This window comes from Heliangelus exortis, chromosome 22 (assembly GCF_036169615.1).
Source record: "Heliangelus exortis chromosome 22, bHelExo1.hap1, whole genome shotgun sequence".
Taxonomy (NCBI): domain Eukaryota; kingdom Metazoa; phylum Chordata; class Aves; order Apodiformes; family Trochilidae; genus Heliangelus; species Heliangelus exortis.
Window position 1 is genome coordinate 6,369,761 of NC_092443.1, and position 22,296 is coordinate 6,392,056.

The 22,296-nt window shown below is 43.9% G+C and overlaps 1 protein-coding gene across 4 annotated transcripts in view; it reads right to left on the reverse strand.

The window, feature by feature from the left end:
• The window catches only part of MVB12B (multivesicular body subunit 12B), a 57,571-nt gene that overhangs the window by 20,430 nt on the left and 14,845 nt on the right, over window positions 1-22,296 (reverse strand). For all 4 annotated transcript variants that reach the window (XM_071765714.1, XM_071765715.1, XM_071765717.1 and 1 more), the window contains 3 exons: window positions 20,535-20,664; window positions 20,119-20,241; window positions 7,255-7,352 (listed from right to left, as the gene is read on the reverse strand). In XM_071765714.1, the coding sequence (XP_071621815.1) occupies window positions 7,255-7,352; window positions 20,119-20,241; window positions 20,535-20,664 (351 nt within the window). The remainder of the gene's footprint in view (window positions 1-7,254; window positions 7,353-20,118; window positions 20,242-20,534; window positions 20,665-22,296) is intronic.

Sequence of the window (22,296 nt, forward strand, 5' to 3'; positions counted from 1 at the left end):
CTCTGTGGGACAGCCAAGAAAGAGCAGCAGCACAACCCGAGCTGCCGTGCTCCTGCGCTGGTACACAAAAATGAGATGATGAAGTCAAGGAATGCTGCTTTGCATGACAGCAGATTAATCAGTAAATCACACATCTGAAAAATTACACAGGCAAGAGAACTCGTGGCTTCATCTTTCACCGTGTGGGCCCAGCCTGCCCGAGTCCAGCACTGGTAACACAGGGGCAGGCTGCAGCTGCGGGCACTCAAAGAATATGTACACCACCAGTCAGCTAATTCAGTAAGAAATATACTTTTTTGAATCTCATTAAGTACAGTATTAAGTAACACATTTCCCTTTCTGAAATACGCAGCTGCAGCATTTTACATGAGACTTCAGCCTCTCTGAACTGCTGGATATTAATAGAACCTTTTATAATCTGAAGATTATCCAGGTCTCTTAGTCCAAAGACTGGAAATCGCAACAGGGCAAAGAACAGGCTGACTTTAATCTCAGCCTCAGTAAAGAGGTTTCATTGCAGAATAAAGCTTGTGTCACAACTTGTCTGGTTTTTGGACCAACCTGATTAAAATTCAGTGTCACAAAAAATAAATTTAGTTCTGCTTCTATTCTCAGGAAGTGCAAAGAATGTACACATGGGAATTGGGATCAACAGTAAAATGTAGCACAGGGCCTCCTCCTTTAGAGAGCAAGGTGAACTAAAATACTTGAACATAGGAGGTATTGCACAACCACGAGAAACTAGGCTGGAAGATGAAGATAAAAGCAATTCTTGTGCAGTGATCCAAAAAATAGCATCTTCCTTTTTTTCAAAATTACCTGTTTTAATAAAGCAGACACACTGTGCCAAGTGAACCATTTAATTATCTGCAAAAATGATGAAGCAAAACAATAGTTTGCAAAAATAAATGACTAACCTCTGATTAAAACGTCTGTCCTCATTACATACAGATAAAAGATACAGTATCTTTTAAAAGAAAATGTACATTGAAGAGAGGTAAGTGGCAGTTGTGGCACAGATAACCTGACATTTTGCAACAAGAACGAAGCTGACATATGGGCACTGAAACATAACAAAATCTTTAATTTTTCTTCCATTTCTTAATCTAGAAAAACCTCTGAAAGAGATTTCTTTTGTAATACTAATAATAAATAGTAGTAAATAATAATAATAAATAAATAAATAAATGAAAATTTTTAAAAGGGGGAACATGCAATAAGGCATTCCTGAGTACCTTGGCTCCCGCAGGGCTCCAGCCAGCCACACACTGGCATTTCAGAGCAAAACTCACAGCCACACTGAATAAATCAACTGAGCTCCAGAAAGGTCGGAGGAATCTGGACGCAAACTGCTGCCTAAGAGCAGTGTGTGAAACAAATGCTTCTAACAAACCTACCCAGACAAATTACAACTCCCCCCTGCCAAGATATGTATTATCCAATACAGAAAAGCAACTCTGTTTCCTTTTCAGGAATCCAACTGCCTTTGATGTTTTTCCAGATCATTAACATCAGTTTCCACTCTCTCTGCTGCCTCCAGAGATCTGGATCATAAACCAGCCTGCAATGAACACCAAATCTCCCTCTGTTTCCTACAGGAGCTAAAGGCTCCCACTACTTCAAGATGACCTCCTGCTAGGGAGCCTTGCCAGGGTGACCCAGGAAATCGATCTGCTGGAATTTACCTTTCCAAACGTTTCCCTCTCCAGCCCAACTGTCCCACCTCACCACAGCAGCTGCTTTAGGCACTTGCTTGCCCCAAGTCCCTACCTACAGCCCTCCAGATACCTCACAAAACCATCCAGCTGCCTGATCAGGTCACAGCGTTTGTTGTGACCTTCCTATGAGGAGTCATAAAGAGAAAAATAAATATTTAGATATGATAAGAAAATATTTATATGTGAAATATAATGATAAAATCGTTCAAATAAATATTTACCTCTTTAAGACAAATATTAAGGTAATAAACATTGGTGCACAATTCCAAAACAAACAAATTAGAGAGTGATGCCTGTAAGAGCTGCCCACAAAAACATCCTTTTTTCACTGAGCTGGCAAACACACACCAGCCAACATCAAGCTGGCAACTGGCTGAGTTTCACTGCCTTGATGCTCAGTCCAGTTTCTCTGGGAAAAATACTGCACACAAGTGACTGTGTAGATAATGTGGTTAAAAACAATCACGAATAGTTCTTTCAAGATAAGAAGTATACACAAAGGCACTGCTGCATCAAATAACTGCTTTGAAAACATGCTGCTCTGAGGCAAATGAATGGCAAATATTGCAGCCTTGTTCACAATCACCAGTGTTGCTTTATCAGTAGATAAGGCGTGTGATGTGTCTTGGGATGTGACATCTAAGCTCCAACCCAGAGGACATAGCCACAGAAAAAAAAAAAAAACAAACCAAAAAACAACTTCCCCCAGCAGTGCACGGGGTCACACAGCAAAGGCAGTAATGCCTTTGCTCACCTGATTTCAGCAGAGAAAGCCCATGCTGCGGGGAAATTCACAACTTGGACCAGCTAAAGATTTCCCAGGAACCACCAAGGAAACTGGAAAAACCTCATTTTGCAAACTCAGTCACTAGTTTCCAACACAACATCCTGCCATGTGTTCTGCAAGGTGTTACAACTTCTTTCCATCCCTTCCATCCTGTTCGTGAGATGAGCTGGTTGAGTACATCTCAAACTGGCAGGTTGAAGCCATTCTGTAAGTGAAATCCAAGGCTGGAGGTTGGGCAGGTTGGGCAGGCAGCTGTGGTCCCCCCTGCAGAGGAGGAAGTGGAGCGTGGCCTCCTCCCAGGGCAGGAGACAGCTCTGCTCTTGCCTGGAATCAGCATTTGAAGAGGGCTTTCAACAGAAGATTTTGTAATTCGAAAAGGCTTAAGTTTCAGTGGCACTTGCACAGCAGAAAACTTATTGGAGGCAAGATCCCCAAGAGGCACCAGCATACTGGTCTGAAACACGCTGTTTATTAACTTCAGAGTGCCACAGTGGTATTAGAGCCCATCCAATTAGTAAGGCCTGCAGGAATATTTGCACTCTTAAATCTCCTGGCTTCTGAAAGGGTTAAAGCTTATTATTAGCATATAATTTACAGGTCCTTTCTCCCAGGAAAGAAATAATGCATAGTAAATGCCACATTCATTTTAATAATACATGTTACAGTCTGTGCCCAACATCTGCACAAAGGTAAAGCAGACAGATTTTTTTGACATGTCCCACTCTGCCATCCAAACACAGGCTTTTTGTTTCTTAAGTGACGGAAGGTTTAATCAAGAAAGCAGGCAATTCATCAATCGAAACAAGGCTGCTCACACCGCCCTGACAGCACACACATGGTTTTATACAGAAGAAACCTGGCCACCTGTCAGCAGCACCTTTTACATCAGGATATACAAATACACCAAGTGATCAATCCTCCAGCTCTTCCCATTCATTTCTTCATTTTCTTATTATATTTTTCTTTATGCTAGATGTTGCCCTCATTCTCTGCAGGGATAGATGGGAGACAAGGCAAGCTATGGCTGTTTATACACTATCATAAAAATTTATATACCCTTAGAGTGACTTATTTCCCTTCTATTTGAGTACCATTATTATAAATAATTCTTCACTTCATTCAGGAATTTTCCCTGTACGTTATTATCTGTGGCTGCCTGAGAGGGCTCCCTCTCTCCCTCACTGTCCTTGTGGCTCTGATAAGCCAAAGCAATATGCAGCTAGAAGATGCTGAAGCCTGAAATGAAGGCAGTATGTAGTCACAACAACATCTTAATTAAGCTGAAGGCCATGAAGAAAGACTGCACTGTGAAATACTGAGCAGTGTCTGTCGACAGGTCTGTCTGGAGCAAGGCATTCTTCTTCCAGCAGCTGCCCGTTTGAACATGCATATTAAACCTGTCAGCTCCTCGGCACCAGGCTCCCAGCAGCACCCAGGGACTTTCTGCAGATAGCTTGGAAGTAATTCTGCCCTTTGGTCCCAGGCGCATGGCACGGGGGGGAGCAGGGGGTCTACCAGGTGCAGAGGAGGATGCCAGCAGAGCCAGGGTCGGTGCTGCTGGCAGTGCTGTGGGGCATGTGGTGAGCTCCCAGAGAGGTCTGGGCAACTGCTTCCTCTACGTGCGCTGCCAAAGACTGATCAATTAGTTAGCTGTGCAGAGGAGTCTCCCTAACTTTCTGGTCACCTAGTGTTTCATTGGCAAGACTGGAAATGACAAAAGGCTGGTTAAAAACTGTAATTACTACTTTCAGGACCATTTTTTCCTTGACTCCAACTCTGTGACAATAATTACATTACATACTCCAGGGAATAACGGGATGGTTCCATTGGGGATTTGGCAATTTCTGCCAAAGTGTATTTTGAGATACAGAATAGGCTCAACAGCTAAAATTCATTTCACCTTCCATAAATAGGCTGAATCCCTGATGGAAGTGTCATTTTCACTGACTACTGCGATAATCTGGGTTGTCTACAGAGAAACAATTCCATGCTGCAACTCTAAATTCCTCCCTCCTTTACAGCTCTCCCTTTCTAAGTAGCCCATGCTGTCTGCACAACAAGAATTCAGACCGAGGTTACACCAAAATTAGAAGATAAGGCACTGTTCATGATGGCCTTTGTTTCCCAGCACTAGGAAACCTTCCATTTTGCTGGGTGCCAAGAGAGGGACACCAAAGGCTTGTCCACTGGAGTTAGTCCTGCACCCACCAGAGCCCTGGTCACTCCACTGCCATGGCCCACACACCTTCCCCTTGCCTACAGCTCCCCTGGCACACTGCAGCCAGGACCCCACAGCAGCAAACCACATCCCAGCAGAGCAATCAGGGACAGCAGTGGAAGCACATTAATAAATTTCCCGTTGCCATGGCACTGCGGCGAGGCACTCGCGCTGCAGCACAGATAAAACAGAGTGGCTGCAAACTACACCAACGTAACAGGAAACTTTGGAATGGTTTCCACAGTCTGTCTGGGGGCTAATCTACCTTGGCAATGTTTAAGCGCACAAAGGGAATTGTCACAGCACCTCATCACAGCTGCTGAAAAGGCAGCCGTGGTCAGGAGTTATGCATGAAGATCCCTGCCAACGCACAGGATGTTTCATATGACAAGGCCCTTTCTTCAGAAACGGCTCACAGCTGCAATAGCCATTACAGCACAACTATGCACAACAACTTGTATAACAACGTGTCTGGAGAAGAACGTGCAGTTGGGGGGAAAAAAGTTACATACTTTGACTGAATTGTGCTCATGCAGACATGGATGACTAATGCCATGCCCAGTTTTGCAGACCTGTTCTGTGCTTTGCTTATAATCATCTGGTAAAGTATTCAGGTTCTTTGCAAAATAGTTCATCTTCCCAGGCTGCACTGCGGGCAGAGGCAACCCTCAGAACTTCTAGAGCAGCATCACCCTCAGTAGCATCCATGCAGAGGTGCTGTCTCACTGTTTGCACATTTGATGCTTTCTCAGGAGGGAAAGCACATCTTCCCATTGTCCATGCGCTGCCTCATGTGGACACAAGAACATGCCTTCCCTTACATTTCTAAATCTATTAGAGCAGTAGAGGAACAAGAAAAACTAGTACTGACAAGAATTATGCAATTGTTATATTCCATCTATTTAGGAACCTGAAGCTGCAGTTTCAGTCAGAGATTACCTTTTAAATAACCCTTTGATTATGGTACATGAATTAATGCCATGTTCCCATGTTAGAAGTGTCACTCACTATTAATAGCAAGAACCTGTAAATGGCACATTTTTGCCATCTTCTCTTCCCTGATTATGCACAAGCACTACCTATTGTACAGCCCAATGAATCCATTGCTGCTTTTTATGGATTTCCAAACTGTCCTGAAAATCTCCTTTGGTCAGATGAAGGGACTGTATTTTCATTAGGTGTTGACAGAGTTAGGTTTAAAGTTGATATTTTTTTCCTCTTGCAAAAATGGCATAACAAAGAAAACTAGCTAAGTGCGATTTTACTGGCCTATCACAATATTTATTCAGGTGTAATATTAGTAGAAAAAAAACAAACCAAAACAATTCTAAGAAAATCTCTCTTGCACCACAGTGCTCCTCAGCAGAAGCATAGCATAGAGATGGTCCTGTGAGAGACAGATGAAATGCACTATCATGCCAAAGCTGTATCTAACATTTCTCTTAGTGTGCAGACCCAAACTCTTAGCCATATTGCTATGGCTGGTCAATAACTTCCAGACCACACAGCTCTCAGCACATCCAGAAGTGCAGACTCTATGAGGTACAACTCTGTAAATCATCCCTAACTCTCTCTCTCCCAGAGGCATTTCTTCCTGTGCTCCCAGAACCAGCTACATCCCTTTTTATCTTCAAGAAAGCAAGCATCTAAAGGCAGGACCTCCTCCATAGGAGCAGGGATCCCACCTTCAAACTGAACCCACAGTAAGGTCCCTGAAGCACAAGTACTCATACCTGCATGGGAGAAGGAATGGGCTTGATCCCCACCACTCTATTTAAATAAGTATTCTGCCTGCAGACTAGTAGTAGTTAAAAATGAAAGCCAACTAAATTGGTTCATTGTAAGGTTTTTTCCACATTGACATCTGGAAACTATCACTAACTCTAGCACTTGTATACTAGCCTGGAATGGTAAAGAGAGAGAAAGCTGCAGCTAGAGACTAAGCGTGCATGCGCAAGCACATACTTCTTAAAAATAATGCAGAACCTCCTATATCCTAAAATTTTATTTCAAATTTGCCCTAATACTGGGGAAACAAATCTATTCAGAATATAGAAACAGGAAAGAGTAAAGATCTCATGTGTTCTTCACATGTATGTTCATTGTGGCAAAGAACTGTGTACAACTGATCCTTGCTAGGCAGGACACATCTTTCTCTGAAATGGAAAGAGATGTCCCTTATGACTCACCTGTGAAGATCACAAAAAAGACAAGAAGCAATGTTTGTGTCAGTGCTGCTTTCCAGCAGAGCTCCCACCTAGCACCTCTGTGGTCAGCAGCATCACTTCCCAAAGGCTGCCATCTCCCCAGTGATCAGTAACATTTGCTGCCAGTAACACACATGCCTGGGCATTTTCCAGGGTCTCTCTGCACCCCTCCAGCTCTTGACACTCAAATGGCACTGAGGAAAAGCTGGACAAGTGTTTCGTGAGTACCACACACTTGGCTGCTTGTGCGAGCAGAGCTGCTTTGCTTGGTTACACTTCTGATTACACAGAAGAGCAGAGAAACTACTGTGCACATCAGCTTACCTGATATGGCATACAAATTTGAGTGCTGGTGCTCCAAGTCCAGGCGACTGCTGTGACTTTTCCCTCGAAAGCTGGCAGGGAGCGTCAGCGAGATGTGCCTAAGGAAGAGAGGTGGAAAGTGGAGATTACATTACTGCAGAGCAGAAGGTACAGCTGCCATCCACTCGCTCCTGCCCAGTGATTCCAGTCAGGTTACACAGCAAACATCAATTTCAACATTGCTTGTAAAAGCTGGAGTGGGCCCCAAACACCAGGAGGAGACTGAGGTGCTTGTCCTGCTCCCCAGTCCAGCTGTGAGCAAGGTGTCCACAGCCTGGCACAAGATCCCCACCCTTGCTGAACCCTGGGCTCAGTCAACAGCTGAAGCCCTACAGGGGCAGGAGCCCTTCTGGCCAGACACAGTGGGACCCCTGGCACAGCGTGTGGGGGACTGCTGAAGGCGACCCCCCTGCGAACATGAGGCTCAAGATACAGCACTGAGAACACACTCCAACAGCCTGTGGGACTCAACTGCAGCTCCTACAAGGCAGAAAGTGCTAAGAGAAGTGCTTTAGATTCATCCCTGACAAAAAATCCCAAGTACATTCATAGACAAGATCTCTGAAACTATCTTGATGGCCTGCTTCAAACCCACCCAGAACCTGCTGCATGTCCCACACTCCCCGAGGCTGGGGTGATGCACACGTGAGCTCCCCCCACCAATCCCCAAGGAAAAGGAAGCCAAACTTCCACCCGCCCTCCCAACAATGCTCTGCCCACCATTCCTGCAGCACAGAGGTATTTTTACATCTTCCATTAAAACTTTCCCATAAATAGGAAAATACAGAGCTTGTAGAAGTGAAGCTGAAACTATTTTCCGTGGCTCAGAGCTCATAAAAAGGAAAACCCAGCACATGGCAAGCCTGGACAGAGTCTAAAGATGATGCAGGCAACCTCCCCAGGACTGTGGGGTACAGGAAGGTGAGAGGCACCAGCCAGCCCTGCTCCCTCAGGACACAGATGGAGCTGCTGCAGCCCAGAGTTGCTCTGCACCAGTATGGACCTGACAGCCCCCCAGACAGAGCACTGAGCTGGTGACAGCTTGCTGCCCTGCCCCACAGGGCACAGCTCTGGCTCTGCTGCCACTAGCCAGCCATGGGGCTCCACAGAAGAACCTGCTGAGAAAAAAGAATTGTTGCTGGTAACTGTTATTGATAGCCCACAGATTTCCATGCTTTGATGAGAGATTTGGGCTTTTCCCTTTTAATTCCAATCTGTATTTTTCTAATGCTGATCCAAGGTCCATGTGAATTTTTGTAAAATGTTATCATTAATCTTCTGGACCCCATTGCCATACATAATGAAGATGCTCCCTCTTCATAGAGAGGCTTAGTGTAGCATGAGATCAGGGGCAGCAGCTACGATGTGGCAGGAGTGAGAGTTGCGGGACATGGTGAGACCCTCAGCATCGCCCCCCTGCCAGAAGCACTGAGAGGCCTTTGTCTCCTCTCACAAACACCCAGTCTTCAAGAAAGATGCATTCTCCAGCAGAGCATCAAGTCCACATTCTTAGCTAGCAGGTTTTATCTGTCAAGCAGATCATCTGGATATTATCTGCCCTTAAAAACAGGACATATTTTGTAAAGAACTATGTATTTTTAGACCTTGATGCAGCTGATGGTGAACAGCACAGATAAAACAAGAAAAAACAAACGCCAGTTTGAGTTTTCTTGTGCTTCCCAAAGCTATTTCTAACCAGAAAAAGATGGTGTGAAAATATTTTCAAATTTGGCTGGCAGTTTGCTGTTTAAAACACAATCCATATGAGACTCTTCAAGCAGAGGCAGGTTTTTCATGAACACACTTTATAACAGAAGACCACTGCCTGTAGGCATTACACACTTTTCATTTGTTTTTTTAACAGCAATACACAAAAATACTTTCCTAGGCCCCAAACCAGCTAATAGAGACTTTTGAATTTTTCTTGTTTGTATGGATGACTGCTTTCTTCATCCCAAACGGAACAGCAGGAATTGTTTTGGAAGCAAAGCTGAGCTTTAAAAGCTCATTTCTGAGCAGAGTGTTTTAAAAGTTTCTACCATCTTCTGCTGCAGGAGAGGCTGACCCTCCTCAGCCTGGACAGCCCTTCTCCACAACCCACTGCCAAGCTGGCTGGACCCCCGCAAGCTGCAAGGGAGGTGACAAGCACCCCTTGGCCAGGGCACCCAGGGGACAGTCCCACAGGCAGCACCGCCGAGGAGCCATCACACGGCAGCCCTCCAGCACAGCTTCAAGTCCCTAATCTGCAAAAGACTTTCTGAACCAATTCCCCAGTCACCACAAGCGTGCCTGGCAGCTCAGGACAGCACCAGGCTTCACGAGCGCCATATGCTGCAGCCCTGCACATGTTCTGTGATTGTAATGAAAACGAATCACTTGCCGTGCGGCTGCGGCCACACACACACACCAATGACACACCCAGACCCCCCTCCATGGCCACTGTCCAGCTTCCAGGCACTCACAGGAACATCATTGCACCAAGGAGAGAGAGGGCTCTCCTAGGAGAATATTTAGCTGCAAGACCAGAAGACAGAGGGCAGTAACTGCTAGAAGGATATCAGCTCTCCCCTTTTTTAAAAAGCACAACATTGTAGGGAAAAGTGGGAAACTAAGTCTAATTTATTTTAAATTAATGCAAACTTTGGCCAGGATCAATATAACTTATACCTGCTAAGTTGATTGCATAATGCATTTTCCTTATGTGTTGTGAAAGCCAAATCATTTTGCATTGTAGAAGACAAAAAAAAAAAAAAAAAAAAAAAAAAAAGGCTGCCACCAAGAAAATCCCAATTACAAAGTCCCCAAGTTCCTAAACACATATCGTGAAAGTATGTGCAGCTCTGCGGCATATGGCAAATCAATTACTAGTTTAAATTTTAAAACAAAAACATGGTGAATGTGTTGCAGAAATAATCAAGAACAACGGTTTGGTTTAGATTACAGCGGCCACTAGAGTTTTGAATACAATTAATCATCATTCCAGGCAATGGGAAGCCATATTGACACTTATTCCTAATTTGAATATTTAATTAGGGTGAAGTTCTTCATCAAATTATCACAGAAGTGGGAGGAAAGCCTAAAAGATTTAAACAATTACTACTTTAACCCTTTCCCAACTGCTCACCTGTGAGCACAAGATCTTCCGTGCATTCTGCAAGGCAAGAACACGCTCAGGCAATAGGAAAGGACATTCAGCAGACACGACAAGTGCCCTGGGAGAGGCACACAGACACATGGCACCCTGCAGGGCTCCCTCGGAGATGCCAGACTGACACAGGCTTCTGACTACCTGTGCTCTCCGACCCTCATCACAGCAAAGCTGTCAGGCCAGATCTCTATTTTAGCATCAAGCATGGTTTAACCTGGTGCAGCTGCCTGCTCCTGCCCACCCAGGGGGTCCTCCAGCTCCTTCTGGAGAACACACAGACAGGGCCGGACCCTGGTGCTGCTCCAAACCCACTGCACCTCCCGCCAGACCGTGAGCATCCTCCCTGCACACGGCTCTGCCTTGGATCTCTCTGATAACATCGCTTTATGTGGTGTATTAATCCATATAAGAAAATCTCTTTTAATGAGGAGTGATATAGTTATGAACTCTCTAGAGCCATAATTAGAGCAAACTAATTGAAGTTGTGTTTTGACACACTTTTGAAATTCATGGGTACTGCATGACATATTCACAACACTACTGCTGCACAGCCATGGCGACAGCAAAATCATTAGGCTAATAACACTTATTTGCATTCTTATCATGCCAGCAGCATGCCGTTAAATACTGCCTCAACCACTGCTCGTTTACTCTGAAAGTTTCCACTGAAAGATATTAACAGTAATTATTAGTACTTTAGTGGAATCTCTAATGTTAAGGAATGGCAACTCACATTAACTATCCCCATGCCAATTATTTTCCTTTGGAACTGTCACAAAATGCAACTTTCTCCCTCCCTGCTGGATGAAAGCAACAAGGATTTGGTGCTGCTGGGAAGGAGGGAGGGATGCCTGCCCTGCCCCAGTGAGGACAGCTGTCAGGGCTCTGGCCATGCTCTCCAATGCTGAATTCAAAACCATCACAGTTCCAACATGGATTAAACACAAAAAATACTTTTGCCTGGCACAGAATAGTTTCCAGGCAATTCAGATTGAAACAAATGCAACAGCACAGTTCAGGGCAGATTTAATTTCTCTTTTTTACAGTCATCAAACCTATGGAACAAATCTACATACAACAGTCTCAGTAGAAGCACGTGATGAAAGAGATCTTCCACGTGCTAGCAAAAGAGGTTTGAGATCTGTGCACATTATGGCCACTTTTTGAATGTTTTCTTTGAGAGAAACTTGCATAAAACAGGCACAGGAATGCCCAGCAGTTACAAACCAGTTATTAATAACTGTCTGCAGGAAGGTGATGAACTGCTTTTGAAGTCAGGGGTCAAGTACTCATAAAGAGTAACAGAGGATCATAACGGGAAACACCAGGTATCAAAGGATGCTTCATAATTCATATTAAAATATAAACAATGCATAGTAAAAGAACAATGGTAAGTTCTTGCTTTCCAAGTGGATTGGATAAGCATGTTAGAGAAATCAGGCAAAACTTTTAAGAACTGCTCCACATCAAATATATAAGAAACCATACTGCATGCTACAGACTGGAATGGTTCTGCTCTTACATGTACCACTGCCATGACTGCAATTTATTTTAGACAAACTTAAGAACAGTGCCACAAAAACAGCAGTCTCATAGGAATAACTTCAAATCAAAAGAATCTTCCACAATCAACAGATTATGCAAAAATCACATCATGAAAAACTAAGGACATAAGAATTAAATTCCAAGCTGTAGAAACCTGAAAACATACCTACAGGAAGTTAATATCAGGCTGTAGCTCTCAAGAAACGCAATCCAACTTGAAAGCTTTGCCTATGAAGGGAGGAAAAAGCCCATTTCTAAGAAACGAGCTGCTGGAGTTTCACTGACAGACATTAGAAAACCTCTGTAACTGCTCAGTCTACCAGAATGCATTTTCCAAACAGCAGCTTACAGACAAGATATCTATGGCTCCAGCAGTGTCCAGAATCCCATCTACAGAATTTATTCACAGTCCTCAACTTTTACTGTGCTCAGGCATTGTGATGCCAGAACACCTACCTCATATTCCAAAGAACTGCAATGAAAACCAAAACTGAGGCAAGAATCACCTCGGGTAATGGACTTCATTCCAGACAATCTAGTCTAATCATGTAAACCAAATATTTAAATACTTTCTAAAACCTTCCTGACCCTTCCCTTAAAACAAGCAACATATGGTCTTTGCAAGCATTTCATCTCATTCCAAGCTACTAAAATATCCTGTTTCCCAAAAATCAATGAGAGCTGGTGGTGCCTGATTCAGATTTTATAAAAGCCCAAATGCATGAGAGAATAAAGAAAAGAGACTGAGTGATTCTTTCTACTTTTAGATTTATCCGTTCGATTTTCCCAGCTGTAGAACGAGAGAAAGGCCATCCTGCAGCACAGAAACTGCATGCACCGCACACAGCAAGCTTCTGTGTGCCCCCCCCACAACAACCACGCCAAGACCACAGAGGAAAACCATGTTGCACTCTTCTGTCAAAAACAAAGCAGCCAGCAGCTGAACAGACACACCCCGAGGATGCGAACAAGGGAGCATGATCTACTGCAGACGAGCAACCAAAAAATGTAAGCCTTAATGCAGAACGAAGCTCTTCCAGCTTCCTCTATACAGGGATTAATTTAGATCAGAGGACTTAAGTAACCGGGATAGAACAGCTGCCAAACAATAGAAAAAAGCCAACAAGTTTAATTTACACTGCTTGCAAGTCTGAGCTGAGCCCATTAAATTGTTATAGGCAGAGGACTCCATCAAAGAACTAAGAGCTCATACTGTAAGCACGAGGTGCTTATGAAGTGGTTGTCTGGGAGGAGAGCGCGGTGTCTCCGGAGGCTGCAGTGGGAGGAGCCCGGCTTTCCACATCCTTCACCAGCTTTTCTCTCTGGAGTCAGGAGTTTTCAGATAATGAAGCAGTAGGGAAAAATTGCCCAACAGCAGAAATATTCCAAAAAGATAAATTACAGGCAGCGCAAACTCTTCCTCGGTTAGGATTTTAAATTCTGCCAAATTAATCAGCACAAGAGAGGCTGGCACACAGGTCTGAGGAGAAGCACAACTCCACCCCGGGCAGCCCCTCGCCGGGGCCGGGCATACCGGGGGGCTGCCCCAGACCCTGGCCAGGCAGCACCAACGCCTCCCCTGAAAAACCTGCTAAACAAATATTCTGCATAAAGACTCATTTGGGAAGAGCACATTGTCAGCACTTTGCCAGTAATAAATAATGACAGTACAAACACTTTACTAAAAGCAATAAACTCGAGAAGTGTTTTATAAAATGGTGAAAGTGATCGATTTAAAGAAGGAAATATCTGAACACAACCACATGCACTTCAGGGTGAAAAGCACATATTACAAATCAACAGTGGCAGAGATCATATTAAATAGCAGACAACACACAAGTTTTAGGAAAAAATGCTCAATTCCCCCAAAGGGCTTATTTAACAACTGAGTGTATAGCTTCTTTGAATACCTTCAGTTTGTATTTAATGACCTTACGCTACACCCTAAAGAAAACATGCCTCCAGGAACATTACTATACCAGGAACAGGGCTCTATATAGAAAAATAACTCTAAGGGTGTGGAAGCCTCTTCACTCAGAGCACTCCCCAATTTTTTCAATCCATTCTCCAAATCAGCTAAATCAACCAAACTTCTTCTAACTACAGTTTATGCCTCTTTTTCGACTGCTGCAAGAGATTCTTGGGCCTGGAAACCACTCATACTGTTTAAGCATTTTTTTCCTAATCATCATTTTCTGCCACTAAGACATACTGGACTGGGACCAATTTTTGCACGTCTTCATCCATCTGAGTTGGATGCAAGCCACACAGTCAGTGCAGTTTCATAAATTCCTTATGGGAAACAGGCTCTGGACAAATGTATGCCAGCACCCCTTACCCACTCAACAAACCAGCACGTTCAGATTTGCACAGTGTACATGCATCACACGCATTTCATCCTGACATTTTGCTTATTACCATACCTACTGGAATGGGCCTATGGAAATATTTCATCCAAGCTTTAACATATTGTTTCAACCTCATTGTTTGGTTTTTTTTTTAATCCAAAGCCACTGTGATGGAAACCCAGCCCCTGTACCATCTCTGGCCTCTTGAAAGGTAGATAATTTTAAAACTAGGAAAATTGTTCTGTATTTCATAATAAATGTGATTTGAGCATTAAAGCCAAAGAATGTTTTATTAATTGTAAATCAGCAGGTAGTTTTACTTTAGAGGTCTTTTGATGGAACAGATTAGTAAACATAAGTCCACCAAGAAGGAAGCATTTTGTAGACAGGATCAAACTGTCAGAACCACAGATAACATTTCTCAGCAGTATCCAGTCAAACCAGAAACATCTCTCCCAAAGTGTTCCATGTTCAGGTTTGCCTGGTTCAGATAAAGGATTTTAAGGTGGACACCCACCATTCTGCAAAAGCACCCATCAGGCTACTAGTGATGTCTGCCCCTCCAGTCCACAGCAGCTTTCTGAAGTCTTGGCTTTGTTCCCCAGCAGAGCAAAAAAGCATCAAAACCCTGGAACCTTTTCCTCTGCAGATGTCCCATAAAATCTATTTTAAGTGTCTTAAAGAAAAAGTTAAGCTAGTTATTTATAAATAATATTGTTGCTTAAAAAATTGGGAAGGCAAAAGGCTTCCCACTTCCCTTCAATTAACCCATTGCACAAAATAAGATTGGCTTATCACTAGGCAGATCCCAGGTCCCCACCACGCAGGCTCGATGGTGTTGCTTTATTAGCTGCCACCTATTGCACATCATCAACCTCCAGCAGAAAGCCACACACTGATCACTTTGCAAGCTTACATGACAAAGTTCAAACACCATTAATAAATCAATTTGAAAAATCAGACTTCTCTGCCTAGAAAGGAAATTCTTACATGCCTTAACATGAAACTCCACTGGGAGCAGGGAACAGGAGCAAATTATTTCCCTTTTCTAAGAAGGGGTACCTTCACTACTTAAAAGGTAACTGGGAACACAGGAGGAAAATTCTTATTTCATGGGCGTAAGTAGGGCAGCTTCTTCCCAAAACCAAAGCAGCACTTCCCTGGTGCAATACTCCTGCCAGATCAGTATTTCAAGACCCAGGAACTCAGTAGCACAGAATGACTGTGCTCAGAGCAGAGGAAGGAGATGGGGAGAGACAGCTGCCAGTCAGGCTGCAGACCCACAGCTGTGAGAGCTGTGAGCTGTGGCACAAACAAGCCATTTCTGTAGCTCATTAGCCATGTGGATCAGGCAGGAGCCCAGACACAGTAGAGGTATGCTGTGCTAGGCATGGTGCAGAGCCCTCTTCCTGCACAAGTCCAGACCCCTGGGAGGACAACAGCAGCAGGGAGAGGCCAGATGTGGCTCTGTCCCTGGAAATGGTTCCTGGGCTGGGGCAGAGCTCAGAGGGACCACCACCATCCCCCAGGACAGCCAGTATGAGGTCCATAGTCTCTGGTCCTGCTGTAGGGAATGGCACCTGCAGCCTCTCCAGCCAGGGTGGCTGGGAGCACCCAGCTGCCATTGCCACTGGGCCCAGCACCAGCAGCACGGTCCCTGCCTGCCCTGCTTCTGCAGTTCTCAATTACAGCAGCCATGGAGATGTGACAAAAGAACCCCAGTGGAGATGTGACACAAGAACCCCAGGAAGGCCACCGGAGGAGTTCTGCCCCCTGAACTGAAATGCTGAGTGCCCAGCCATGCTAATGCGCGGTAGAAATACAAGCGGCTTACAGCAAGATCTTCCTTCTCTCTGGTAAACCATTAACCTTTCAGATGACAGCACAGCAAACTACATGACTGAATGATTCCCAGGGTCAGCATGAATCTACATTTTCAAAACCTGACATCAACAAGTAAAAGTTGTGACTGAATCCTGGTCTCTCCAAGAGGAAGATTAAACGCCTGTGACACATCATCTGCAATCAGGGTGCTCCATTTCCCAAAGTATCTGTCACAGATTGATAACATCCACACAAAAAGTTAAGTGCAATTATGTCTGTCACTGTAAAACACACTTCAGCAGCACTGACTGACATCTTCCTTGCAGATGACAAATTGTGAGAGGGCTGTTTGAATGATGGTGGTAGAGACTCCTGCAGCACCTCTAGAAGGGATGCGAGATGCACTCCCCAATCACAGAAGTCACATGGGCTCAAAGTACCACAGCCATGATGGGACCAATTGCACATGCAGAAGCAGGGCTAAAGGGTTTGAGGTTGGCTCTGTGTGCATCCACAGGGACTTTCTCCCAAAATCCTAGAACTGGACTCAAGAAGAGAATGTGACAAACAGATCTTGCTCTAGCAGACGCCAGCAGAGCTCCAGGCATGGAGCAAGCTGAGCCCCAAGTCACTGCTCCAATGTTCATGTGTATATTTCTCCAGGTCCCCCAGCCCATCAATTGCCAGTACATAGGCTGGGTGAAGCCAAAGTACATGAAGGGCCAAATGACATTAATAGCATCTTTTGGGGGGGATTACTTCCTTGTTCCCAAAAGCGGTCCCACTGTGCAGCATGGGAGAGTACAAGCCTGAACACAGAGCAGAGGTACTGAGGAAAGTTACATTAAACTCCCACTAGTGACTCAAGTCAACAAAAGCAGTTCTTTAGTTGCAGCCTTCTAGGATGGGAAACTGCAAGTGCATTTCTCCAGGCTGCCATTAGTGCCAAGAAGCTGCTGCAGAATTTGGAGACAAAAGACAGTAAAGCAGCTTGATGCCCTGCACAATGGCACAGATGTGCTCCACAGCACAGCATGGTGTCCTCGCTGGGATGCCAGGGCTGCCAACAGAGGCCATTAAGCCAGATGCCTCCAGTAGGAAACACCAAGGAGAAGAAATGGCTGAAAAATAACATATGCAGTCCAGCACAAATATCAAACAAAGCCTCCCCTTGTGCAGTTCTGACTGCAAGGTGTAACTCCACGACACATGCAGCAGCATTGCTGATGTGCAGCAAGCTATGGAGGTCAAACCTCTGACACATGACAAAACTCTGATGTGCTGCCATCCACTACTATCAGTGACTTACATCAGGGACCAATGGAGGAAACATTGTGCAGAAATAAACACCTCCCACAGTACAAATCCTTCCATTTACAAAGGTTTTGCTGTGTAGAAGCTCACTGGTACGTTTTACTGATTTAGTTTATATCCAGTGTTAGCAATTGTTCTGAAGCACTCAAGCTTACCCAATTGATTTAAAATTATTTTATAATGCTATCTAGCAACTGAAGAGAATAGTTTAAGTGTCTGACCAGTGTAATGGCAGAACCTCCAGAGTGCTTTTGATCCTGCACTGCTCACCAGTTTGCTCTTGGCACTCAACAGAGCATCAGATAACTCATTGACGTTCCTGTCAGGATATATCCACATGGAATAAACCAGCAAACTGGCAGCTAGTTTAACCTCATCTCTCTATGGTGACATAAAAATAAGAGGCTACTTGTGACTACAGTCTTCCACAAACATTAAGTGTTGAGTAACTTACCACATTGCTGACAAAGTATTACAAGTATTTCAAGTTGTATGTGTTCCCCATAATAATAAAGTATTTGCAGGATGCACCTTTATATACATTTCTATTTCTTAAAAAATATATTGGATAATAAATAATAAGAGTAAAAAAACAGAAATGAAAGATGCTTTGAATGATCAGGCTGGTGGTGTAAAAGTTACCTGTAAATCATGCACAGGGCATGAGAGTGGAGCTGGCTACAGACAGGTGGTTTTTACTAGGAGGCATTAATGTAACATTCAATTATTCCACTGCATACTGGCTGTTTTAACTCAGCCAAATTAGAATACATTTTATATTGACTATTTTGACATTTGCTTTATTTGGCAAGTAAAACAAAACTGATCCAATTTCCTTGCAGCCATTGTAAACCATAAACTGTACAACAAGAGGTTATAAAATATATAAGCCTTGTAAACACTTCTTTTCAGAATGTCGCTGATGCTCTGAGCTCTAATTTTGGCCCTGTTCCCAATAGCTTTGATGCTGCTCTGCAGCTTTCCCTGCTTGGCCATAAAGTGACCCTTCCACACTTAGTGATTAAGGACAGCCATTGACATTCTCTTGCTATGATAATTTTTTTTCTTTATTGTGGAAATCTGCCCAGGCAGGAATTTCTTGCAGACAGAAAATTAAGATCTGTTCTGTAAAATCAAGACATCTTTTTCTCTGATCTCACATGGCCTGTGCTAGCATGTAGCTTATGTCCAGCAGAGCTTCAAAACAACGTGTCAGCTCCTGGTGGGACAGGCTGAAACCTTCAGAAGACTGATGGCTTTTCATCTCTTTTGTCTCCACCTCTGTTTGAGGAACAAGACAGCATCTCTGCCTGCAGCACACCTGCTAGTATAGGACAGCAAGCAGCATGCCATGGCATGACAGGTGACTGAGCAAAACTCTCCCTGAAAGCAATGCCCAAATGCTTTGAAGAGCTCGAAGAGCCACTGCAAGACAGCAGATTTAAGTCTGGGTCACAGCTGAGGGCTCAAATGTACACACCTTCCTTAAAAAGAGACCTGATAGCTTTTCTGGGAACAGTTTACAGTAGTTTAAAAGTGTCACTCTCTGAGATGACCTGTAAAGAAGACCCTGAAGGACATGAGTGTTTTCCACCCATATGAAACAATGTTCTTCATATACAAACTGATCCCCTTGGAATCCACCTCCGCTATCAACTTCAGAATTCTAGCTCTGAATAGTTATTGTAATTCTGTAAATGTATCTGCAGGATATCAAAAGCCTAGTGCACAAATACATGTCCACTTAATTAGACAGAAGCCCACAGGGACCTGAAGAGGACGTGCAATGGCTTGGTCCAGAGCTCAGCTGATGAGCCTCATCAGTGGGAGTCAATCTCACACTGGATGCTGTGTTTTCACAGCAAATGCAAGGAGTATAAAGTACTCAGTGTAACCTTTGTCTGGGTTGGTTTGTTGTTGAACAACACTGTTTCGTCCAGTGAAATCCAACAAGTAAGGTGTCAAATATGGGACTAATGTTATATGCAAGTATACACACAAGTGCATACATTTAGACATGCACACAAATACTGTCTGTAATACAGAGAAAACAGCCTGCACAGACATCGTGCCAGCCTCTGCTCAGAAGTACTGCTCCTGTCAATCACTGCAGGATAAGCAGTCAGCTCTGCATACTCAATGTCAGCTCCAAGACTGGACCACAGTTGTTGGGTCCAAAAGAAAACAAACAACAGGGCCAGTACTTCAAATCATGAGTGGATTGATTCTGGAGACTGAATGAACTTTGTCTCCCCATGCATTAAAATCTTTATGAATGCTTCTCCCTCCCTTAGATTAAGGAGAGAAATCTGCCTCACTGTATCCCACCCTCCAGGGATGACCTGCATGTACTTGTTGGAAACTGCAACATCCTGCAGAGTTTAAAGAAAAAGTGTAGCTTGTATTTTCCCTTCCACTGCAGGCTTCTTCTTCCTTCTTCCTTCTTTATTTGCATGTCTTGATACAACAGCCAAAGGAACTTCCAGTAGGCAAATATTTGAAAGAATGACCCATTCCCTCATTATCAGCTCATCCCATGCAATCATTCACACTGATGTGTCACCCTGGCCTTGATTCCACCAGACAAGGTCAGTAACAGTAAGTGAGCAGCATCAAGCAGAAGATGCTGGAAAGCAGAAAACTTACCTTGGTAGGTTAGGAGCTGGTGTTGAAGATGGTGCTTGGGAAGGAGGGGTGGCAGGCTGTGGAGATTCATGGTTGCGTGGAACTCTGCCCATCCGATACCAAATACCCATGTTGTTCAACTCCCTGTGTAATCAACACACAAGACATTAATGCTACAAGCACATGCTGCACATGTATCGAGCACTGATGTGTTTCACGCTTTGGTTAGTGAGAACAGTCTAATTAGGAAAAAAAAAATCCAATTCCTACAAACTCAGTTAATTCCTACAAACTCAGTAACACTTATTTTTATGTAGGCTTTTTAATGACAAGCTTCAGTGCCAAAAGCTACTATTTAATAATTCTAGAAAAACAGGGTACATGGTCTTGGTACAATTAAATTTATGACAACAGCTTCTGGAGTGAGGGGTACTTACCCTATGAACGTGTACTGAGGAGGGGCTTGTTTAGATCTACCCAGAATTCTGATGTCGCAGATCGCTGCCTCTGTAGAATCTCGAGGGATGAATTTAATGCACAGCCTCTTCTTTCTGAAAGCTACTTCTTCTGCAAAAACAACCCAGGACACATGGTGGGTTTTATGCAAGATTAGGGTATAAAAGTTATTTATTGTCTCTCCTGATATTAAGAAGATAATTATGGCAGGAACTGGAGCCAAAGAACAGATATATGTCAGCAAACCAGACAGTGCAGAGCCATTCAGTGACTGGGGAAATTTTCTATCAGAAGCTCACTGTACACTGAGATTTGCTATTAAGCACCGTGATAAACCAATACTCCCTTCTCCCCCCTGCAGAGAAGATATCATGTATGCCACAGAGAACTGCACCATGGAACAGAAATGGCAGGTGATTTTTCCCATTCCATATACTTCTCACATTTTCCATCTCTTTCCAAGGTAAAGTTTGCCTTACCAGCCTTGAAAGTCGTATCTAAATATCCCTCCCACAGGCATCGCCTCTGGGAACATACCTGGAAGCTGCTGACAAAACCAGTCAGCTTATTCTTCCAAGTGCTTGCAAACAGCCAGCTACACCGGGAGGAGGAGCAGGCAGAGACACAGACTGTAAGGCAGAGTGGGTAACAATAAAAGCTGTCGATGTCTGCCCAAATCTCTCACATCCCTGAGTGATAATGGCCTCTCCTGCCTCAGTCAGAAAGTGCTAAAACAATACTCCCACTGTGTCTGCCCTGGTATCTTTGTAGGGCCAAACCAGGTTTACAAAGCAGTAATTGCCATGACTCCTAGAGGGAAACTGAGCTGCACTGACTCGGGTTCAAAGGATGAATCAATCTGCTGCATGGCCCTTCCCCGCTGTGCCTCACAGAGCAATTTCACTTGTTTCTTTGTTATCCATCAAGAAAAACTCAAGCCCATCAGAGTTAAGGATTATCTATATAATGAATTCATGTAAATGCTCACTGCCCAGGAGCATGCAGCCCAGTCCACATCCAGCTATGGGTCAGTGTGTGATGGTGAGTGGTACAGGTTTGTAGTCCTTGGAAACCATTGCTCTGTCTCACTCTGCAGAGTCCCTGAGAGTGTCCATGTGAGCAAGGTGAGGTTTCTATCTGTAAATGCAGCACTTGAAAGGCATGACAGAAGTCTATCGAAAAAATGAAAACTTAAAGTGCAGACACTGAATGAAAATCTGGAAACAACCAACAACTACAAACAAGTGCCTGCAAAATAAAACCCCTTCAGTTTAATATAAATAAATATCCTCCAGCTTAAAAATATGCTCTCACTTCAACAGATGGCAAGCAGCCCTGTCTCTATAGGCTCCTCCTGTTTTGTAATCTGCACCCTGGAGAAAGCAATCCATCCTGGGCTCTGAAATTTGCTGTCGCTCCAGCACCAATAAATGCACAGACAGTGCGAGGTGTGTCACAATACAGCATCTGTGCAGGCAGCTTTGCAGTTACAGTGCTGCTTTTTAGAGATGCTAAATACCTGTATCGCTGAAGTCTGACCTGCTCCTGCTTTGGAATACTAGGGGTTTATCTGAAGTGCCTAAAGCTGATTTTTTAGAAGCCTAGGGTTTAAAGTTTCCAAATGTGCACATTTTCTTAGAATGTAGGAAGGAGTACTATATTTATTGTATTTACTACAAAGTCACTTAGAGAAGACCACAAAGACACATATACCACAAATTTAACTCTGAACAAAATGAGTGT